This window comes from Quercus robur, chromosome 6 (assembly GCF_932294415.1).
Source record: "Quercus robur chromosome 6, dhQueRobu3.1, whole genome shotgun sequence".
Taxonomy (NCBI): Eukaryota; Viridiplantae; Streptophyta; class Magnoliopsida; order Fagales; family Fagaceae; genus Quercus; species Quercus robur.
Window position 1 is genome coordinate 35,687,783 of NC_065539.1, and position 18,299 is coordinate 35,706,081.

Below are 18,299 nucleotides of genomic sequence, written 5' to 3' on the forward strand. Positions count from 1 at the left end.
ACATCATCATATTACATATTAAAAAATAGGCACAACACACTCAATCAATTCTGATACCTTTTGAAAATCCAACTTGACTGTGAGTTTATTGAGATGTTATTAGATGTGATAGGATGTATTGAGTTTTAAATAAAAAAAAGTTGTTGTGACAATCTTTTATTGGATGGTGTAAAACATGAGTTTTATATCCCATCTCTAGCAAATTTAGACCCTTTAAATAAAGAGCTAATGGTTTGCACTTTGCATGTGTATATTTCAATGCTTCTTTTCTATGGCATGATTTTCTCAACAACCAAACATGTATACAAATTTTTTTTTTTTTTGAGAAACAAACATGTATACAAATTAGAAATAGAAATTTAATACAAAAAATAAAATGAGACAATAGATAATAAAAGGTAGGGTTGTAAATGAGTTGAACTAAACATATTATTAAAAGTTTAGGATTGTTCATTTAATTTTAGTTGCTAGTCACAATTCCTTAGTTTTCAATCCAACTTACTTTATGCATGTCATTCCAATTATGTTTATTGCAATCTCTCCCATTACAAAAATCCTCTTAATTGAGGCATTGTACCAACCCAATGGACACTTACAAAAATAAATTCATTATACAATAGAATTTGTATTTGTCAAACAATTGTGTAAAATACTTGTATTCGTATGATTTAGTCTCATGGAAGTAAGGATACAGTAATACAATTTTCCTTTTAATCTCTCTCTCTCTCTCTTATCTTCTTATTGTTGTTGACTATTTCCCTCACTACAACTTGAAATTTTCATGTTGAGCTCATCAAAAAATGATATTACATATTTGAGTTTGATTCATTTTTTTACCAACATAATTGAATTTGTTTATGAACTACTTGATTAACTTATTCTTTTTCAATATAAACACTAGGATTCAAAGGATTTATTATTTATTCACAAATCTATGCTAATATTTAATAAATAAATTATAATTGAATTTATATTGTTTGAGTTAATTAGATAGGACAACATTTGCTTATAAACTTAATAAAATTAGATTCATCAATCTTGTATTGTACAGCGAAAATGACAAATTATACTAACAATAAATGACAAATAATGATTTGATATCTTATTAATTGATTTACAAATTTACATAAGCCAATATAAAAAATATATAATAATATTTTTTTATACATATATACATATAAAAATATAATATTATATATTCTTGAAACAAGCCTAGTACACATTGTTATTTTTTAGCTTGACTCATTTAGTAGTCGAGACTAAATTTGGGCTTGAATTTAACTTGTTTTTGATAGATAACCGAACATAAATAAACTTTTACCAAATGGAGCTTGGGCCATTCAAAAATAGATTAACTCATTTATATCCCTAATGAGGGTTTTGGCGAGGTGGATTTAGGGATTCCAAACATGTGTCTCACATTTTCTTTTCTGATAATTTGATATATACAATGGGGGAGGAGGGTTTCCAAACATTGTGCCATTTTATGTGTCCTTGACGTTACTCGAAATTGAATTGTGGTGTGTGGTTGCGACAGTTTATGTGCAAGTAAAGAAATTCAATGTTGGTCACATCTAACTTTTTTTTTTTGTTTGAGAAAATGTCACATCTAATAAGTATTACTATTTACTTAAAAAAAAAAAATAGGGATGTTTATCTCACATTGGTTGTATGTGTCTAGTGTCCGCTGTTTATGACCCCTTTTGTAGTTGTACTCTGGTTATGTAATGTATTATATACCTTATTTAAAATACTAATATTACTGTTTACTAAAAAAAAAAAAAAAAAATGAAATGAGCAGAGTGGTATATATCATTTCCAAAATGTGTGTAAGTGGAACGGTTTAAATTTTATCAAAATCCCTAACAACATTAAAAAGAAAAAAGAAAAACGAAAGTCCCAAAAGAAGACAAGGAGTTGAGGTGCTTATTAGTTTGATGGTCTAAAAAAAAGCAGTTTTTTTTTTTTTATTATTATTATTATTTTTTAACAAGTTTTACACAATAATTTTTTTTTAGGGCATGTTTGGTAGACTATAATAGATATTATAATATAATAGTTATTCTTATGGTTTAGCTATTCTTTAGTTTGATTATATTTTTATTACAAGGAATAGTTATTTCTTATGAATATTCATTTTTCAAAATAAGGAATAACTATTCCTCGTTAAAAGAGTTGTATTAGCTATTCCTTAGTAAGTGTAATAATTTCAAAACTTAGGGTACATTTGGTACATGAGTGTAGATTACATTAGGAATAGTAATCTTTATTACTGGGAATAAAAAACATTGTAATGGAATAACTATTACTATTCATAAGTTTGGTTGTTTATATATGGAAAGCTTGTAAAAGATGATGTATAAGGAAACTTTATATTTTTGGAAATATATTAATTTTAAAATCTATTATATATATTAAGGAATAGTTATTACATCCATTTTAAAGAGGAATAGCTATTTTTCAATTTAAAGAATAGTCATTCCAATGTAATAACTAATTCATGTAATAAAGATGTAACCAAATGACCGAATTACTATTACACATGAATAACTATTCTATTTCAGGAGCTATTACAGCATACCAAACGTACCTTTAGTATATTTCCAAATAAACAAACTTTCTATTTAACAATTATAAAAATAAAAAAAATCATAAAATATAACACATATCTCTTTTAAATTAAAAAAATAACAATTTTTAAGGAGATATAATTGTATGAGTAAGATATTTCCTAAAATAAATCTTAAGTTTTTTTTTTTTTTTGAGAGATAATTACAACATGCTGCTAACCCCGCAGCTTGAACTATTTCCCCCCTAAACCCCCTAAGCACTTTATACATGAGGGGGTGCTAATTCAGCTACAAGGCCTTTAGCCTTAAGTTTTATTCTAATGTTATAATTTACAACCAAACTTATGAATATGTTTAGTTATTATATTACAACACATTTTATTCATAGTAATAACGATTACAATTTCTGTCATAATCCTCATTTAGTATACCAAATGTACTCTTATTCTTTGTAATGCCAAGGGATTTGTAGTTTAATTGTCATCTCACAAGCATTAAGTACTTGAGAGTTTAGAGGGGAAAGTGTTTCAGCTACGGCTTAGCGGCATATTGCATTAGATCCTATTGCAACCTATGCAATATTTACGGGATCCAAATCCGTGTAGTTGTGCCAAGTGATTGTTTTCAGTATAACAAGTGGCTAAATTATCATTTTTTTATTATTAATTATTAAGATAGTTTAATTTTAGCTAAACTCTATATCCTAAGTTTCAAAAAAAATTGAAATTATACTCCAACTAAAACTATAATTATATTATTAATTGTTAGGATAATTTAATTTATGTAAAACTTTATTATCTAAATTTTAAGAAATTTAAAATACTACTCCTTTCTCATTAAAAAAAAAGAAATTTAAAATTCTATTTCAACTAAAATTCTATAAAAAAAAATTGAAAATATAATAAAAAAATATAATAAAATTTATTTTAATAATCAATCATAATTTGGTATTTAATATGATAAAAATTGCACATTACATATATATTTTTTTATAGGCACATTACATATTATTAATATGTCAAATGACTCAAAATATACATGTATTACCATAGTTAATTAATATAAAATGCTAAAGTGACAAACTATTTTACAAACTTATAAGTTAAAACGACTTAAAAATTATCATGATGACAATTTCATTAATATTTGTAAGACTTTTTTATATTTATATTTTTTTTGTAACATAGAATTTTTGGTTACTAATCTTATAAAATTGGATATAACTAAAATGATAAAGAGGAGATTTCGAATTGTTTCTCAAAAAAAGAAAAAAGAAAAAAAAAGAATTTGTTCAAATAATAAAATTTCTTATAACCAAATCAAAACTACCACACCACTAAGGGCACGTTTAGTAGACTGTAATAAACACTATAATATAATAGATATTCTTATGACATAACTATTCGATTGTTTGGTTATATTTTTATTACAATGAATAGTTATTCCTTATGAATAGCTATTCTTCAAAATGATGAATAACTATTTCTTATCAAAAGTACTGAATATTTATTCCTTCACCTTATGTAATAACTTATTAAAAAAATTTCCTAAAAAGTCATTAGTTGCCACATCTTCAAAAGGAAAGAAAACAAATTTTCCTTGTTGTTAATTATTAGCTCTATTTTGAACACTCTAAAATAAGTGTATTTTAGGAAATTTGACTTAAAAATGATTTAATTACATCTTCTTTTTATACTTTACTAAATTGTGGATGCGTATTCAGGATTCTATTTCTAAATGGTCACCAAACTAATGAATAATAATACTTATTATATTCTAACTTAATGTATTTCTTGTAATACTTATTCCTATTTTCATGTAATAATCATTTCGGTGTACTAAACGTGTCATGAGTAAAACCTATGCAGAAGAAAGATAGGGACCTTTTTATCTCTCTTGGCTTCAGCGACTCTTTGCATGCCGGCACTTCTCAGTTAGACGTGTTTAAGGTTTTATATACGCTCTCAATGGCACCACCGAGTAGTCACCAGCACTCATCACACAGTCTCCAGTTAAACCCGCACGATGAAGAGGTTTTTTTTTTTGATTAAACTCATTTATGTGTTAAGAAGCTATAATCATTGTCTCCGAAAACTTTGGTTGCTGAATTCTATTATCTGTTTTGGGATATCTTGGTTGGTCAAATTGGTCGGGGCGATCTTGGGTTTAGACACTATTTGATGTATTGAATTGCTTTGTGAATCAACTAGCGTTATGTTTGGCTCTGCTTCTATATGCAATTTTTAAGTTAAGAAGATTCTTATAGGAAGATAGTTCTGTTGCTAATCAAGGGGAGGAGTAGATGGGGTGTATACTGTATACCACCCCCTATGTGGGGGAAGGGGACATTCAAACATAGGTTCTTCCCATGGGAAGAACGAGATGATATCACTAAATCACAAGGCTCTTGGTGGGATTTAAAGGTATTGATGACGTTGAAAATTGTCACCAATGGGTCACACCGTACTCGCGACTCGAATCGAACCTGCACGACGAAACAATCGAAAGAATCCTTCAGAGAGCACCGGTGTGGTGCCGACCAAAGGCTTTCCGACGGTCAAGTTAGAATTCCTCTGTTTTACTTAGTGCGTTAGAGAGGGTTCATTAAAGCGTACCTCGATTTCTGTGGGTATTAGGCCTTTTATAGTGATAAAGGGTTGACTTTTCCTTTTTGGTTTCCACATCTTTTCAATGTGGGACTCTACTCCCAATTCTTCTAAGCGTGGTGAGCAAGGATTCCCATTTCCGGATCTTAGGGTTTTTCTGGGCTATGGACGTTTCGGATCATGGGCCCTTACTGTGTCAGTCAGTGATGGGCCTTCAAAGCTGGGACCATCTTTACACAGGCCCAAGAGACCCAATCCGTCAGGCCCATTAAGGTAAGCCCATCAGGCCCAATATTTTATCATTTTCAGTTGCCCCCTTCACCCCAATGGTCCGTCACCTTTTAGGTCAAAGGATCAATGGGGTGACGGTCCTTACGTATGGGTATGACGGTCATTTTATGACGGATTCATGCAAGATAGGATGACGGTTCCAGATGGATCAACCCGTCATAGGAAGATTCATCAAGTTGACGGTTACATGACGGGTACAAATCTGTTGGTACGTACTGACAGGTTGTCAGCATTTATTAAGCATGCCACGTGTCACTCTCTGAATGGTCGTTGTATAGGATCGAAGTGTCGCTTCGTCTTCCGTGCACCTCCTATATATATAAGGCGCCTCACTCTTTCATTTTTCAATTTTCACTCAGAAAACATTTGTCAGAGCGAAGCCGTCAACCTTGTCAGAGTAATCCGTCGAGGACGAATATCTACTGATTACACCAACCGTCACCTATCCTCTGCTAAGTTTGGTAAGTGCTTCTAATTTACTATAGTCAAGTTACATTTCCGTCCATGCATTGTTGTTAGGCTTTCCATACCCGTCAACACTTTCAAACCCGTCGGTCTTAGGTTTCATTGTCAATTGTAGGAAATGTCTAGTGCGTCAAGTAACTAGTCGGTGGTTCGTGATGGGACGGAATACGAGGATGTATACCCGTCCGGTCATAAAGACCAAGAGAGCCCCGGCGAAGATAGGAGTCCGTCTGCCTCCTCTTCATCCTCAACAAATGAGGATGTGGAGATAGTTGAAATAGAGGGTTCTGATGACGACGGGGATCAAGCACTGGAGTCCGTTGTAGGCGCTGATGGACTAAGGCAGTTCATCATGTTGCCAGAGTGGACGGTGCATAGGTTTACATCCGTCATCAGGGAGAAACACTTCAGCACCTTCAGAACCAACTTCCAAATCCCTGACTATGTTTCCATCCGTCTACCATACGCGTCAGAGAAGTGTTACTATGAAGGGGTAGACGGTGTCGGAGTGTACGAGCAGGTGTTGAAGGCTGGACTTCGATTCCCGCTTTCTACACTTCATAGGGAGCTTTTACAGTATCTGGGGTTGTCCGTCACCCAGATATCCCCTAACGCCTGGAGGGTCTTCATAGCCATGGAGATTCTTTACGGTGCAATGTCAGGTGGGGAAAGGAAACTGACGGTCCGTGAATTTCTTCACTGCTACCGTCCAGACGAGATTTCTGGATCAAGGGGGATGTATAGTTTTGCTAGTCGGAGCCCCTTGTTGAAGGTGATCTTTAAGACCCCAGACTCAAATAGAGACTGGAAGAGTCGCTACTTCTTCCTGGAGGGTGACAGGTGGATGAGCCATCCAGGGGAGACGGATTACATGCTCGTCGACACAACTTGGGTAGTGATAAATCAATCGTATATGCATTCGTCTTAATTTTGTAAAGCTTTTCATATCCGTCCATTTTTATGTGTATATCTTGATCGTCTCTCTCTGCAGGTAGACGGCGCCCACAAGTCAGCCTCGAGGAGTTTAGTTTCCTTGAAAAGGTTTGCAGGAAAACTACGCCGGAGGAAAGGACTTGGGCTAAGTTGGTGAACCCGAGGACCATACATTGGTACTGCGACGGTCCTGAGCCCACCCAAGAAGCAATTAGATACGACGAACGAGTTCATAGACGTAAGCCCGTCAACTTTATTTTGCCATTTACCTGGCCTTATTTTGTTTTAATTTCATCCGTCATTATTTGCAGAGATGGAAGACGCAAAAAGGAGAGCTTTGATCAAATCCCAAGCCGTCAAGAAGAGGGAATCCGGCGAGGAGGTACCTAAGGTGTCGGCTTCAGCCCCTAAGAGGAAACTGACATCAAAATCCGACCGTCCATTTAAGCAACCAAAGGTCTCTCTCGAACCTGTGGTCGGTTTAATGGCTGAGGGTAACAAGACCGTCACCCCAGCTAAGCAGGGGACGGGTAAAGGATTGATGACGGCCCCAGAAGGTAAGCAAGAGAGACCTCCCTCCCTTCTCCGCGACGACTCCAAGTATGCATTGGAGAAGCTGTCGTCCATCATCACGGCGGAAGACTATGAAGATCTTGGAAACCATTCGACGGAGGCCATGGGGGAGACGGGCCTCTTTGCCGTCGCTCAGGTTGGTTATGTCCGTCAAATAAGTTTATTTTTCTTTTTCGTTGTTATTTACATTATGTGACGGTCTCTTTTCTATTCGCAGTCCTTGGTCATGATGAAGGGACTACTGGACCGGTGTCTCAACCGTGAGAATACCTTGGACCGGGTGCGCGCGAAGGCGGAGCAGACGGAGGAAGAGCTCGGACAACTCCATAAATGGAGGTCCAAGATGGAGAAGAAGCTGGAGCTTTCTGAGAAGGTAAGGAAGGAGCTGGAGGAGAAGACGGCCTCTGCGCTGACGGCCATAGAGAAAAAAGAGGCGGAGATCAAAGAACTCAAGGAAGAGATCCGTCATGCGAAAGAGGTAGCCGTCGAGGAGTACCGATGCTCGGAGTCCTGTTTGGGTGAGCTGTCGGACTCCTTCCTTCAAGGCTTCGATGATTCTCTCCGTCAAGTCAAGAAGGCCTATCCAGAGCTGGATTTGTCAATGGTCAAACTTGAGGACCAAGCCCAGACTTCTGCCCTCCCCGTCGCCTCCGAAAATACGGAGGACCTCTTTGGCGACGGCGCTGCTCAAGGAGACGGAGAGTCCGTCCCGTCGAAGGATGTCCAAGTTGCTGAACAAAAGGAAGATTAACGTCTATGTAATTCATTTTGTGGACAATCCGTCCATTCTCTTTTTTTTTTTATTTTTTTTTTTTATTCACATTTCAAGACAATCCGTCCTTTTTAATTGTATTAAACATTTGCCTTTGGGGCTTTTGGCTTAATGTTCACATATGCTTTTTATAATTGTTTGGTACTCTGTTTAAAGCTCCGTCCTCCTTCTTGAGGAAGGATTTTTGTGAGAATATTTGTTTATCTGTGATACTCCGTCCACATTGCAGACTTGTTATCTTGTGTTGATTGAGCATTTACATCAGTGAGGATTTTCCTTTTCCGTCTGTTTTGAGAGGTTTATTATGAGGACAGTCCACTTTGTGGCGTTGTACATCATTTTTAAATGTATCGCGTATTTAATGGACTTGTAGAAAATTTTAACGTAGCTAGTTGTCCGTCCACTTCGCTTACACGCTCTTCTATTATTTCCGTCTGTTTTGTGGACATGTATTTCAACATCTTAGTGATCCGTCCACTTTGGGGACAGTTTTTCAATCACCTTAGTGATCCGTCCACTTTGTAGACAGTTTTTCATCACCTTAGTGATCCGTCCACTTTTCGGATTTATATCATCACCTTAGTGATCCGTCCACTTTGTGGACTCATGTTTCATCACCTTAGTGATCCGTCCACTTTGGGGACAGTTTTTCAATCACCTTAGTGATCCGTCCACTTTGTAGACAGTTTTTCATCACCTTAGTGATCCGTCCACTTTTAGGATTTATATCATCACCTTAGTGATCCGTCCACTTTGTGGACTCATGTTTCATCACCTTAGTGATCTGTCCACTTTGTGGACTTATATTTCATCACCTTAGTGATTCGTCCACTTTGTGGACTCCTTTTTGTATCAGTCCATCTTGTTGAAAGTGATAATCCTCATAGGCTTATCCGTCCATCTTGTGGACTTGATTTTGTATCCGTCCATCTTGTGGACTTCAAGTGATCATCCTTTAGAAGGATCCGTCCATCTTATGGACTTTATTTTGCATCCGTACATTTGGTGGACCTCAGTTATTTTGTGGGCAATTGTAATGACATCCAAGTAGAAAATCAAAGTTGATAGAAATGCGTAAAGGAAAAGTGCCTGCCCCCCCGGGCTTAAAAAGGCACGACAAGATTGTAGCAAAAATAGTTAAACAGCTAAAAGAAAAGCTAATAATGCCAAAAAGTCTTAAAAGAAAAACTGGTTGTCGTGTCACTATTACTGGTAATATTTCCTCAAATGCTCGGCATTCCATGGATGCGGTAGCTTCTCTCCGTCTGTTGTCTCCAGGTGGTATGTTCCTTTCCTTTTCCACGACGTAAATCTATAAGGTCCTTCCCAGTTGGGGCCGAGTTTTCCCTGTGTAGGGTCTCTAGTTGCGCCCATGACCCTCCTGAGTACGAGGTCTCCTACTTGGAAGTTTCTGTGTCGGACCCGGGAGTTGAAATTTCTGGACATGCGATCCTGGTATCTAGCGATCCTTTGCTCTGCTGCCGACCTAACCTCATCTATCAGGTCCAGCTGTAGCCTCATGGATTCGTCATTCCTGCTCTCTTCATGGTTGTGAACCCTGTAGCTTGTGAGCCCAACTTCTGCTGGGATGACTGCCTCGCTCCCGTATGTCAGTCGAAATGGCGTCTCTCCTGTCGGAGTCCTCGCCGTTGTCCTGTATGCCCACAGTATGCTCGGCAATTCTTCTAGCCATATACCCTTTGCCCTTTCGAGCCGAGTCTTGATAATCTTTAACAGGGATCGGTTCGTGACTTCAACCTGGCCGTTAGCCTGAGGATGGGCGGGTGATGAGTAGTGGTTTTTTATTCCTAGCTGTGTGCAGAAATCCCGGAAGTGGCCGTTGTCGAACTGCCTCCCGTTATCTAAGACAAGAACTCTAGGAATACCAAACCTACATACGATGCTCCGCCAGACAAAGCTTCTAATGTTCTTTTCTGTAATGGTGGCCAAAGCTTCCGCTTCTATCCATTTTGTGAAGTAGTCAATACCCACTACCAAGAACTTTAGCTGCCTTATCGCCGTTGGGAAAGGTCCCATGATGTCTAGTCCCCACTGAGCGAACGGCCATGGAGCCGTTATAGGGGTTAGTTCTTCAGCTGGCTGTCCGATAAAATTGCTGAACCTCTGGCATTTGTCGCAGCTTTTAACGTAGGATTCGGCATCCTTCTGCATGGTTGGACAGTAATACCCAGCTCGTACTAGTTTGTGCACTAACGACCGCGATCCAGAATGGTTCCTGCATATCCCTTCATGTACTTCCCTCATCACGTAGTCTGCCTCTTCAGCCCCCAGGCATCTAAGATAAGGACGGGAGAAACCTCTTTTGTAAAGAATATCCTTTATTAAGACGAATCTCGCCGCTTGGACTTTTAGCTTTCTTGCTGCCTCCTTTTCTTCTGGCAGTAACCCGTCCTTTAAGTATGAAGTTATCTGCGTAGTCTAGTTTCTTTCGGAGCGTATCTCCTGCATGTTGTCGGGGTCTATTAGCGGAAAGATTTGAACAAAGGAAAGTGCATTACCCGGTGCCGTCATATGTTCTGCTGAAGCGGATTTGGCTAGCAGATCGGCGAGCTCATTTTCTCCCCTGGGGATCTGGACGAACATTGCTTTTAGCCCGTCGACTCTCGCCCTTACTTGATCAAGATATCTCTTCAACCTTTCCCCTTTGCATTCATAATCTCCGTTTACTTGATTGGTCACGACTTGAGAGTCGCAATGCACGACCACACTTTCAGCTCCGGCGGCTTTGGCTATGTCGAGTCCTGTTGCCACCGCTTCGTATTCTGCTTCATTGTTGGTAATGGGGAAGTCGAGACGGACCATACATTCAATCTTGTCTCCTTCAGGTGACAGCAATACTATGCCGGCTCCTCCGACTCGCTTATTGGATGATCCGTCGGTGTAGATGTTCCACTGGGGGGGTTCTTCTGCCCCCTTGTCCGCGTCCCGCGTAAACTCTGCTATGAAGTCGGCTATAGCTTGTCCTTTAATGGCCACACGTGGTCGGTACTTGATGTCAAACTCACTCAATTCTATTGCCCACAACGTCAGTCGACCCGCGGCTTCAGGATTACTCAGTGCCTTTCGCAAGGGCTTGTCGGTCATTACGTTCACGGTATGGGCTTGAAAGTAGGGCTTGAGCTTGCGAGCCACCGTGACCAACGCAAAGGCGAGTTTCTCCATAGGTTGGTATCTTTCCTCGGCACCGCGGAGCGCCCGACTGGCGTAGTACATGGGCTTCTGTGCCCTGTCCTCCTCTCTGATTAAGGCAGCGCTGACGGCCACCGGGGAGACAGCCAAATAGAGGAAGGGTTCTTCTCCTGGTTGCGAGGGGCTCAGTAGAGGTGGTGAAGATAGATAGGTTTTTAACTCCTCGAAGGCTTGCTGACACTCGTCCGTCCACTCGAACGACTTTTTCAATGTTCGAAAGAAGGGTAAACACTTGTCCGTCGCTCTCGACACGAATCTATTCAATGTCGCTACCTTGCTGTTAAGGCTCTGTACTTCCTTCACGTTTCTCGGGGGGGCCATCTCCATTATGGCTCGGATTTTGTCCGGGTTAGCTTCAATCCCCCTTTGAGATACCATGAATTCTAGGAATTTGCCTGCCGTTACACCGAACGCGCACTTTCCCGGATTGAGTTTCATGTTGTAGGATCGAAGCGTGCCGAATGTTTCCTTGAGATCTTCCAAGTGGTCTTCCTCCTTCCGGCTCTTCACCAGCATGTCGTTGACATAGACTTGGACATTCCTCCAGATTTGCTGTGCGAACATCTTGTTCATTAGTCTCTGGTATGTTGCCCCTGCATTCTTCAGGCCGAATGACATTACTTTGTAACAGAAGAGTCCTCGACTGGTTACAAACGAAGTCTTCTCCTGATCGTCCTCGTGCATGCGGATCTAGTTATAACCCGAGAAAGCATCCATGAAGCTTAGCAATTGGTGTTGAGTCGTCGAGTCTACTAGGATGTCGACCCTTGGAAGGGGATAGCTATCTTTGGGGCATGCTTTGTTAAGATCGGTGAAGTCCACGCACATCCGCCATTTGCCGCTCGTTTTCTTCACCATTACCACATTCGCCAGCCAATCGGGGTAGTAGACTTCCCTGATGAAGCTTGCCTCTTGGAGTTTGCGGACCTCTTCCGCTATTGCTTGGTCTCGTTCCGGGGCGAATACTCTCTTCTTTTGTCGGACGGGTGGGAACGAGGGCAACACATTCAACTTGTGTACCATGACCGAGGGATCGATTCCTGGCATATCGTCATGGCTCCAGGCGAACACATCCTTATTGCTCCTCAAGAATGCTACGAGCTCTTGACGGATTTCGGGTTTGGCAAGCGTTCCGATCTTGGTGGTTCGATCTGGATTGGAATTGTCGAGAGTTATCTCCTCTAGCTTCTCTGTAGGTTCTGCCGTCGTTCGGTGTTCTTCTATGTTCAAGACCTGGATCTGGTCTTCCACCTCCATCATAGCTACGTAGCATTCTCGTGCGGCAATTTGACTTCCGCGTAGCTCTCCTACCCCATACTCCGTTGGGAACTTGATCATCAGGTGGTAAGTTGATGTTGCCGCCTTCCACGAGTTGAGCGTGGGTCGTCCAATAATAGCATTGTAGGCTGACGAGCAATCGACCACCAAGAATGTTACGTCCTTGGTGATTTGTTGGGGGTAATCTCCTACTGTCACCGATAACGTGACTGCGCCTAAAGGGAATATTCTACTCCCTCCGAAACCAACGAGCGGGGCATTTTTCGGTATTAGCTGCTCCCTATCAATCCTCATTTGTTGGAATGCCGGATAATACAAGATGTCGGCTGAACTACCGTTGTCGACCAACACTCGGTGGATGTTGTAGTCGCTTGCCCGCAAGGTGACGACGAGGGCATCGTCGTGTGGATGGTGTAGGCGTCTTGCATCCTCTTCCGAGAACCCGATAATGGGGCCTTCCCTTCTTGCCATCTTTGGCACTGTACCCGCCAACTGGACATTCTGTACCATCCGAAGGTATGTTTTGCGGGCCTTTTTCGACGATCCGGCCGCGACTGTTCCTCCAATTATCATCCTTATTTCCCCTAATGGGGGCCTTGGTCGCTCGTTTTCTCGACGGGGGTGTTGTTCTTGTGGGTGTTGCTCCGTTCTCTCCTTGCTGACGAACTTCTTCAGCTTCCCTTGTCGGATAAGGGCTTCGATTTGTTGCTTCAAGTCGTAGCAATCGGCCGTGTCGTGACCATGGTCACGGTGGAAGCGGCAATATTTGTCTCTGGACCTTTTGTTGGGATCACTCTTCAGCTTTCCCGGAAACGTCAGGGATCCTTCGTCCTTAATCTTCATTAGGACTTGGTCTATCGGAGCGGTCAACGGAGTGAAACTTGTGAACCTTCCGCCCATTGGTTTTGGACGTCTCTCCTCCCTCCGATCTCCCATCCGTCCTTTCTTCCGCCCCTGGTCCTGTCGGGGGTCCTCTTGTTTGTCTCTTTTCTTGGGTCTGTCTTCTCGGGCTAATAGTGCGTCTTCAGCATTCATATACTTGGTGGCCCTGTAAAGCACCTCCGACATGGTCTTTGGGTCGTTTTTGTATAGGGAAAACAAAAACTTACCCCCCTTCAGCCCGTTCGTGAACGCTGCCACTAGTATCTTGTCATCGGCTTCGTCGATCGAGAGCGCTTCTTTATTGAAGCGTGATATGTAGGCCCGTAACGTCTCCTCTTCTCTCTGCTTGATGTTCATTAAACAAGCCGTGAATTTCTTATACCGATGTCCTCCGATGAAGTGCGTAGTGAATTGAGCGCTCAGCTCCTTGAAGGTGCCGATGGAGTTTGGTGTTAGCCGGCTGAACCAGATCCTTGCTGCGCCCTTTAGGGTTGTAGGGAACGCCCTGCACATAATTGCGGCTGCCACTCCCTGAAGGTGCATCAGGGTCTTGAAGGTCTCTAGGTGATCGAGAGGGTCCTTGATTCCGTCATAACTATCCATACTTGGCATGCGGAATTTACTTGGCAGGGGAAAGGAATTGACGGATGCCGTAAATGGCGAGTCAGTCCGGTTGACAAGGTCGTCAAGATCACTGGACACTCGCCCCTTGAGAGCGTTCATCAGTACTTCCATCTGTTCCTTCATCGCCTGCATCTCCGCGATGGGTTGTGGAGCTGTATCCGTCACTGAAGGGATGCTAGCGTCCCGTCGCACTTGTTTGCTTGGGGCGTTACTCTCTTGTGGTCCGTCATTATTTCTCCTTTCCGCACTGTTCCCTTCTTGATCTTCTCCTTGGCTATTCACCGCCACACTCTTTTGATTCAGCTGCTCTACCAGGTCGTGGTTTTGTTTGGTGAGGCGCTCCACGGCTGCGGCGAGCGTCTTGACCTGTCTCTCAAGGGCAGTCGTGGGGGCTTCTTCTTGGACGTCATTTGTGGTTGCCATCGAGCGTGTGAGTACCATGTAACTCTTTTGTCTAGGAAGCGATAATGTTACCGTACCCGTTTCCCACAGACGGCGCCAACTGATGACGTCGAAAATTGTCACCAATGGGTCACACCGTACTCTCGACTTGAATCGAACCTGCACGACGAAACAATCGAAAGAATCCTTCAGAGAGCACCGGTGTGGTGCCGGCCAAAGGCTCTCCGACGGTCAAGTTAGAATTCCTCTGTTTTACTTAGTGCGTTAGAGAGGGTTCATTAAAGCGTACCTCGATTTCTGTGGGTATTAGGCCTTTTATAGTGATAAAGGGTTGACTTTTCCTTTTTGGTTTCCACATCTTTTCAATGTGGGACTCTACTCCCAATTCTTCTAAGCGTGGTGAGCAAGGATTCCCATTTCCGGATCTTAGGGTTTTTCTGGGCTATGGACGTTTCGAATCATGGGCCCTTACTGTGTCAGTCAGTGATGGGCCTTCAAAGCTGGGACCATCTTTACACAGGCCCAAGAGACCCAATCCGTCAGGTCCATTAAGGTAAGCCCATCAGGCCCAATATTTTATCATCTTCAGGTATTAGTGCCAAATTCATTTGAAAGGAGTACTCTAACCTACAAGGTAATTTAGACACTTACAAGCACACATCCTTACTCATTAGCGATCAAATACCATCCACTTAGTCTCACTCTCACATTGCCAATTTGAGAGTAAAGATGTTAATTTAGTTATAACCCTCTAAGCTACCTTAGATAACCCTCTAAGCTACCTTAGAGGTTAGAGACTTAGAGTGCTCATTTTGAGGGATAATTATGTAATGCATTTGGCATATTCATCATCTCGCACTGCACATAGAGCCCACACGATTGAATGCTCAAAAAGATGATGCATATGTTGGATTAATAAGATACCTTCTCCTTTTGAGGTGAGTTTGGGGATAATACCTATAAGCCTCATCCCCTCATCTTAAACTATATGTGATGAATACATAAAGGTGACCCTTTGAGTCACATTTAAATGTGATATTGGTTTTTGGCATGTTTTTTGAAGAACTGGTGCATCTTAAATGGTGCCTGAGACATTGCTCACTGATTAAAGAAAATGAATTTCTGGACAGCTTGGTTTCCTTATAAGATTTAACTGTGTTTGTTGCATCTATAAACCAAAAACATTAGCTAAATAGCTAGTGGACCCTTAATTTAAGTTGTTAGGTTTGTAGTTTTGTTGGTTCTTACTATTCTCAGTTTCTCTCTCAACAGTGCCTGATTCGCTAAGTTGTTGCACAAAGTTTGTGATGTGAAAGCAATACTTGGGAACTTGCTGAGTTCCCCTGTTGAAGATTGGGATCTAAGTTATGCTCAAAATCGACTTGAGGCCTGGAACACTTTGGCCCATTATGGAATTGAGGAAAAATCAATCTTAGAGTTGTTGCCTGCTAAAATTCAGATATTTGTCAAGCCACATTCTGGGAGCAGTATAGTTCTTGAGGTGCAGAGGTCGGATATTATTCGTGATGTAAAAAAAAAAAGGATTTTTGACAAGTTGGGTACACCAGATAATGCTCAGAGGCTTGTGTTTGCTGGAAAAAGGCTCCTGGATGATCGGAATTTGGCTAGTTACAACATCCAAAAGAACTCCACTATCCTAATGGTGAAGCCATAATGCTGTTTTAGAGTATTTGCTATTGCAGCGCCGAAGGTTTGGCCTTCAATTAGTAGTCATATAGACTATAGTGAAGGGTAGTATTCATTACTCTGTGTTATCCGGTGAAGCGTTTATGTTTTGCAGGGTGATCATAATGATGTAGTAACTTAGAAGCTAGAACTACTCATTCCAATTTGTTCTTTTTGGATGATGAAAATATTTTAGCTTAGATGAGAGGCAATGGCATCAATCATATCTCTGGTAGCTGTTCGCATTGATGCATTTGTACCCAGGAATGGCTAGTAATATTTTCAAGCTAAAATTTTAAACGTCCATGTGTTTCTAAGGTTCTATTACTTTGGTAAATATAAATTTTCTTTTTTGTTAAGTCGTACTCTATATTTAAGATAACTTATAAAATCAACCTCCAATCTCTTTCTTATCAATGTGGGACAAAGCCCACTAAGAATATCTGATTAATCCTTCGATACAAAGCATAGCTCCTTAGGTGTAGCATCTTAAGTTTCTCAATTAAATTCAAACTCATGATTGCATTGATTAATGAAGCACAAATAATGTTATCTTTTTCAAGAATAATTAAATTCAATGTAGTTATATGTTTGAATTTAATTGGAGAATCTAATGTAGTGCATCTAAGAAATTGTAACTAAAGGCATGTTTAATATTGGGTGTCCATGAGTCAAGTCGGATCGGGTTTGGGGTGCACTCGGCACTCAATCCAACAACTTCAGGTGCTGAATCGTGCCACATGTTGTCGACTTTAGTTGCATCTTCATTCCATGGAATAGTTACTCTTTAAGAATAGCCACTCCTTAACTCTAATGCTGTTCCTTCTGTTTTATGTAACAAACAATCTCTTATGCCCGTTTATGTCGATCAAAAATTAAGTCAATATACATGCTTTTCAAATTAAGTTCTCATCTAGAATAACCTTTAGAATCTCAATAAGAGCTTCAAGGAAAATGATTTATTGAAAATGACGTATTTCCTTTGTGTATTCATCTAATAAATACATAATCTTTGGGAATATAATCGAAGATAAAATTGAGCAAAATGCCTTTGAGATTCCCATTGTAGAGTAGAATTCACTTTGTTGTAGTCAAAGTGAGAGTCTTTTATGGGATTGTAGAATTTCTTCTTAAAAAGATGTTCGAAAAATTTAAGCACCCGTTTATAGAAAGTTTTTATTTATTTATTTTTTATGACAATCTCCTCATCCAAATGCCAAAGCTTGTTTGGAATATGTAGGATGTAGAAGAGACAGTAATGACCTTCTTAGAACATTAAAAGCGCCTGAAATCACGGCGCTGCAAGATAAAAATGCACTGGTAGAAATCATTTGGGCGGCGAAGTTGAAATTGTAAGAAATTTGACAGGCTGAATGAAAATGGTCTTCTAATAAATAGTCATCACTTTGCTATGAGGTGTGCCTTAATTTTGGTGAATTCCTTCGTTTAGGTCCAAAAACAGTGATTTTGCCATTTTTAATAATTTTGGTTTCCTTAATAACTTTTTGCTCAAAAGTCATAATAAGGTCTCGCTTGTTTTGTGACAACCCCTTAAGTTCAGTAGTTTATGATTTTGCATTTAACTCAATGTTACCATTTTTGGTAAAATTTAGTATTTTGCCTCATGATTAGTGCGAATTAGGGTTTTGGAGAGTTTCCTAGTCATCTTAGGGTTTTACCTTTTCAATATTTATATGTTTTGTAGCATCTACAGGCAAAGCAGATTATTATTAATAAAATTCAAAGTTTTTCTTTATCATTTTCTTTGATGGATTCCAGACATATCATCTTATGGATTCAAGGAACCTTTCGTGGATTTGAGGTTTAATACCAAAAATTAATGGTTTAATTTTTGTTCCATCTAAGAGAGTATTGTACGTGCTTTCTTCAGACTTTCACGACATCAATGTACATTAATTATAGCAAGCTTGAAAAAAAAGATAAATTTGTTTAGTACCAAAAAAAAAAAAAAACTACATTGTGAACTCTTGTATGCTTTAAATTAGG

General features: G+C 40.0%; 1 protein-coding gene across 1 annotated transcript; it reads left to right on the forward strand.

The window, feature by feature from the left end:
• Window positions 1-6,923: 6,923 nt before the first annotated feature.
• On the forward strand, window positions 6,924-8,916 carry LOC126689706 (uncharacterized). The gene is made up of 3 exons (XM_050384902.1): window positions 6,924-7,103; window positions 7,177-7,574; window positions 7,656-8,916. Exons 2-3 carry the CDS (start codon window positions 7,179-7,181, stop codon window positions 8,187-8,189), a joined length of 930 nt encoding a protein of 309 aa, XP_050240859.1. The 5' UTR covers window positions 6,924-7,103; window positions 7,177-7,178; the 3' UTR covers window positions 8,190-8,916.
• The last annotated feature ends 9,383 nt before the right edge of the window (window positions 8,917-18,299 follow it).

What these genes read in the sequence shown, in the direction of transcription:
- LOC126689706 (XM_050384902.1), top strand. Translation starts at nt 7,179, where the DNA reads ATGGAAGACGCAAAAAGGAGAGCTTTGATCAAATCCCAAGCCGTCAAG. An exon ending in GCCTCTTTGCCGTCGCTCAG is followed by an intron (nt 7,575 to 7,655) that starts GTTGGTTATGTC and finishes TTCTATTCGCAG; the next exon opens with TCCTTGGTCATGATGAAGGG.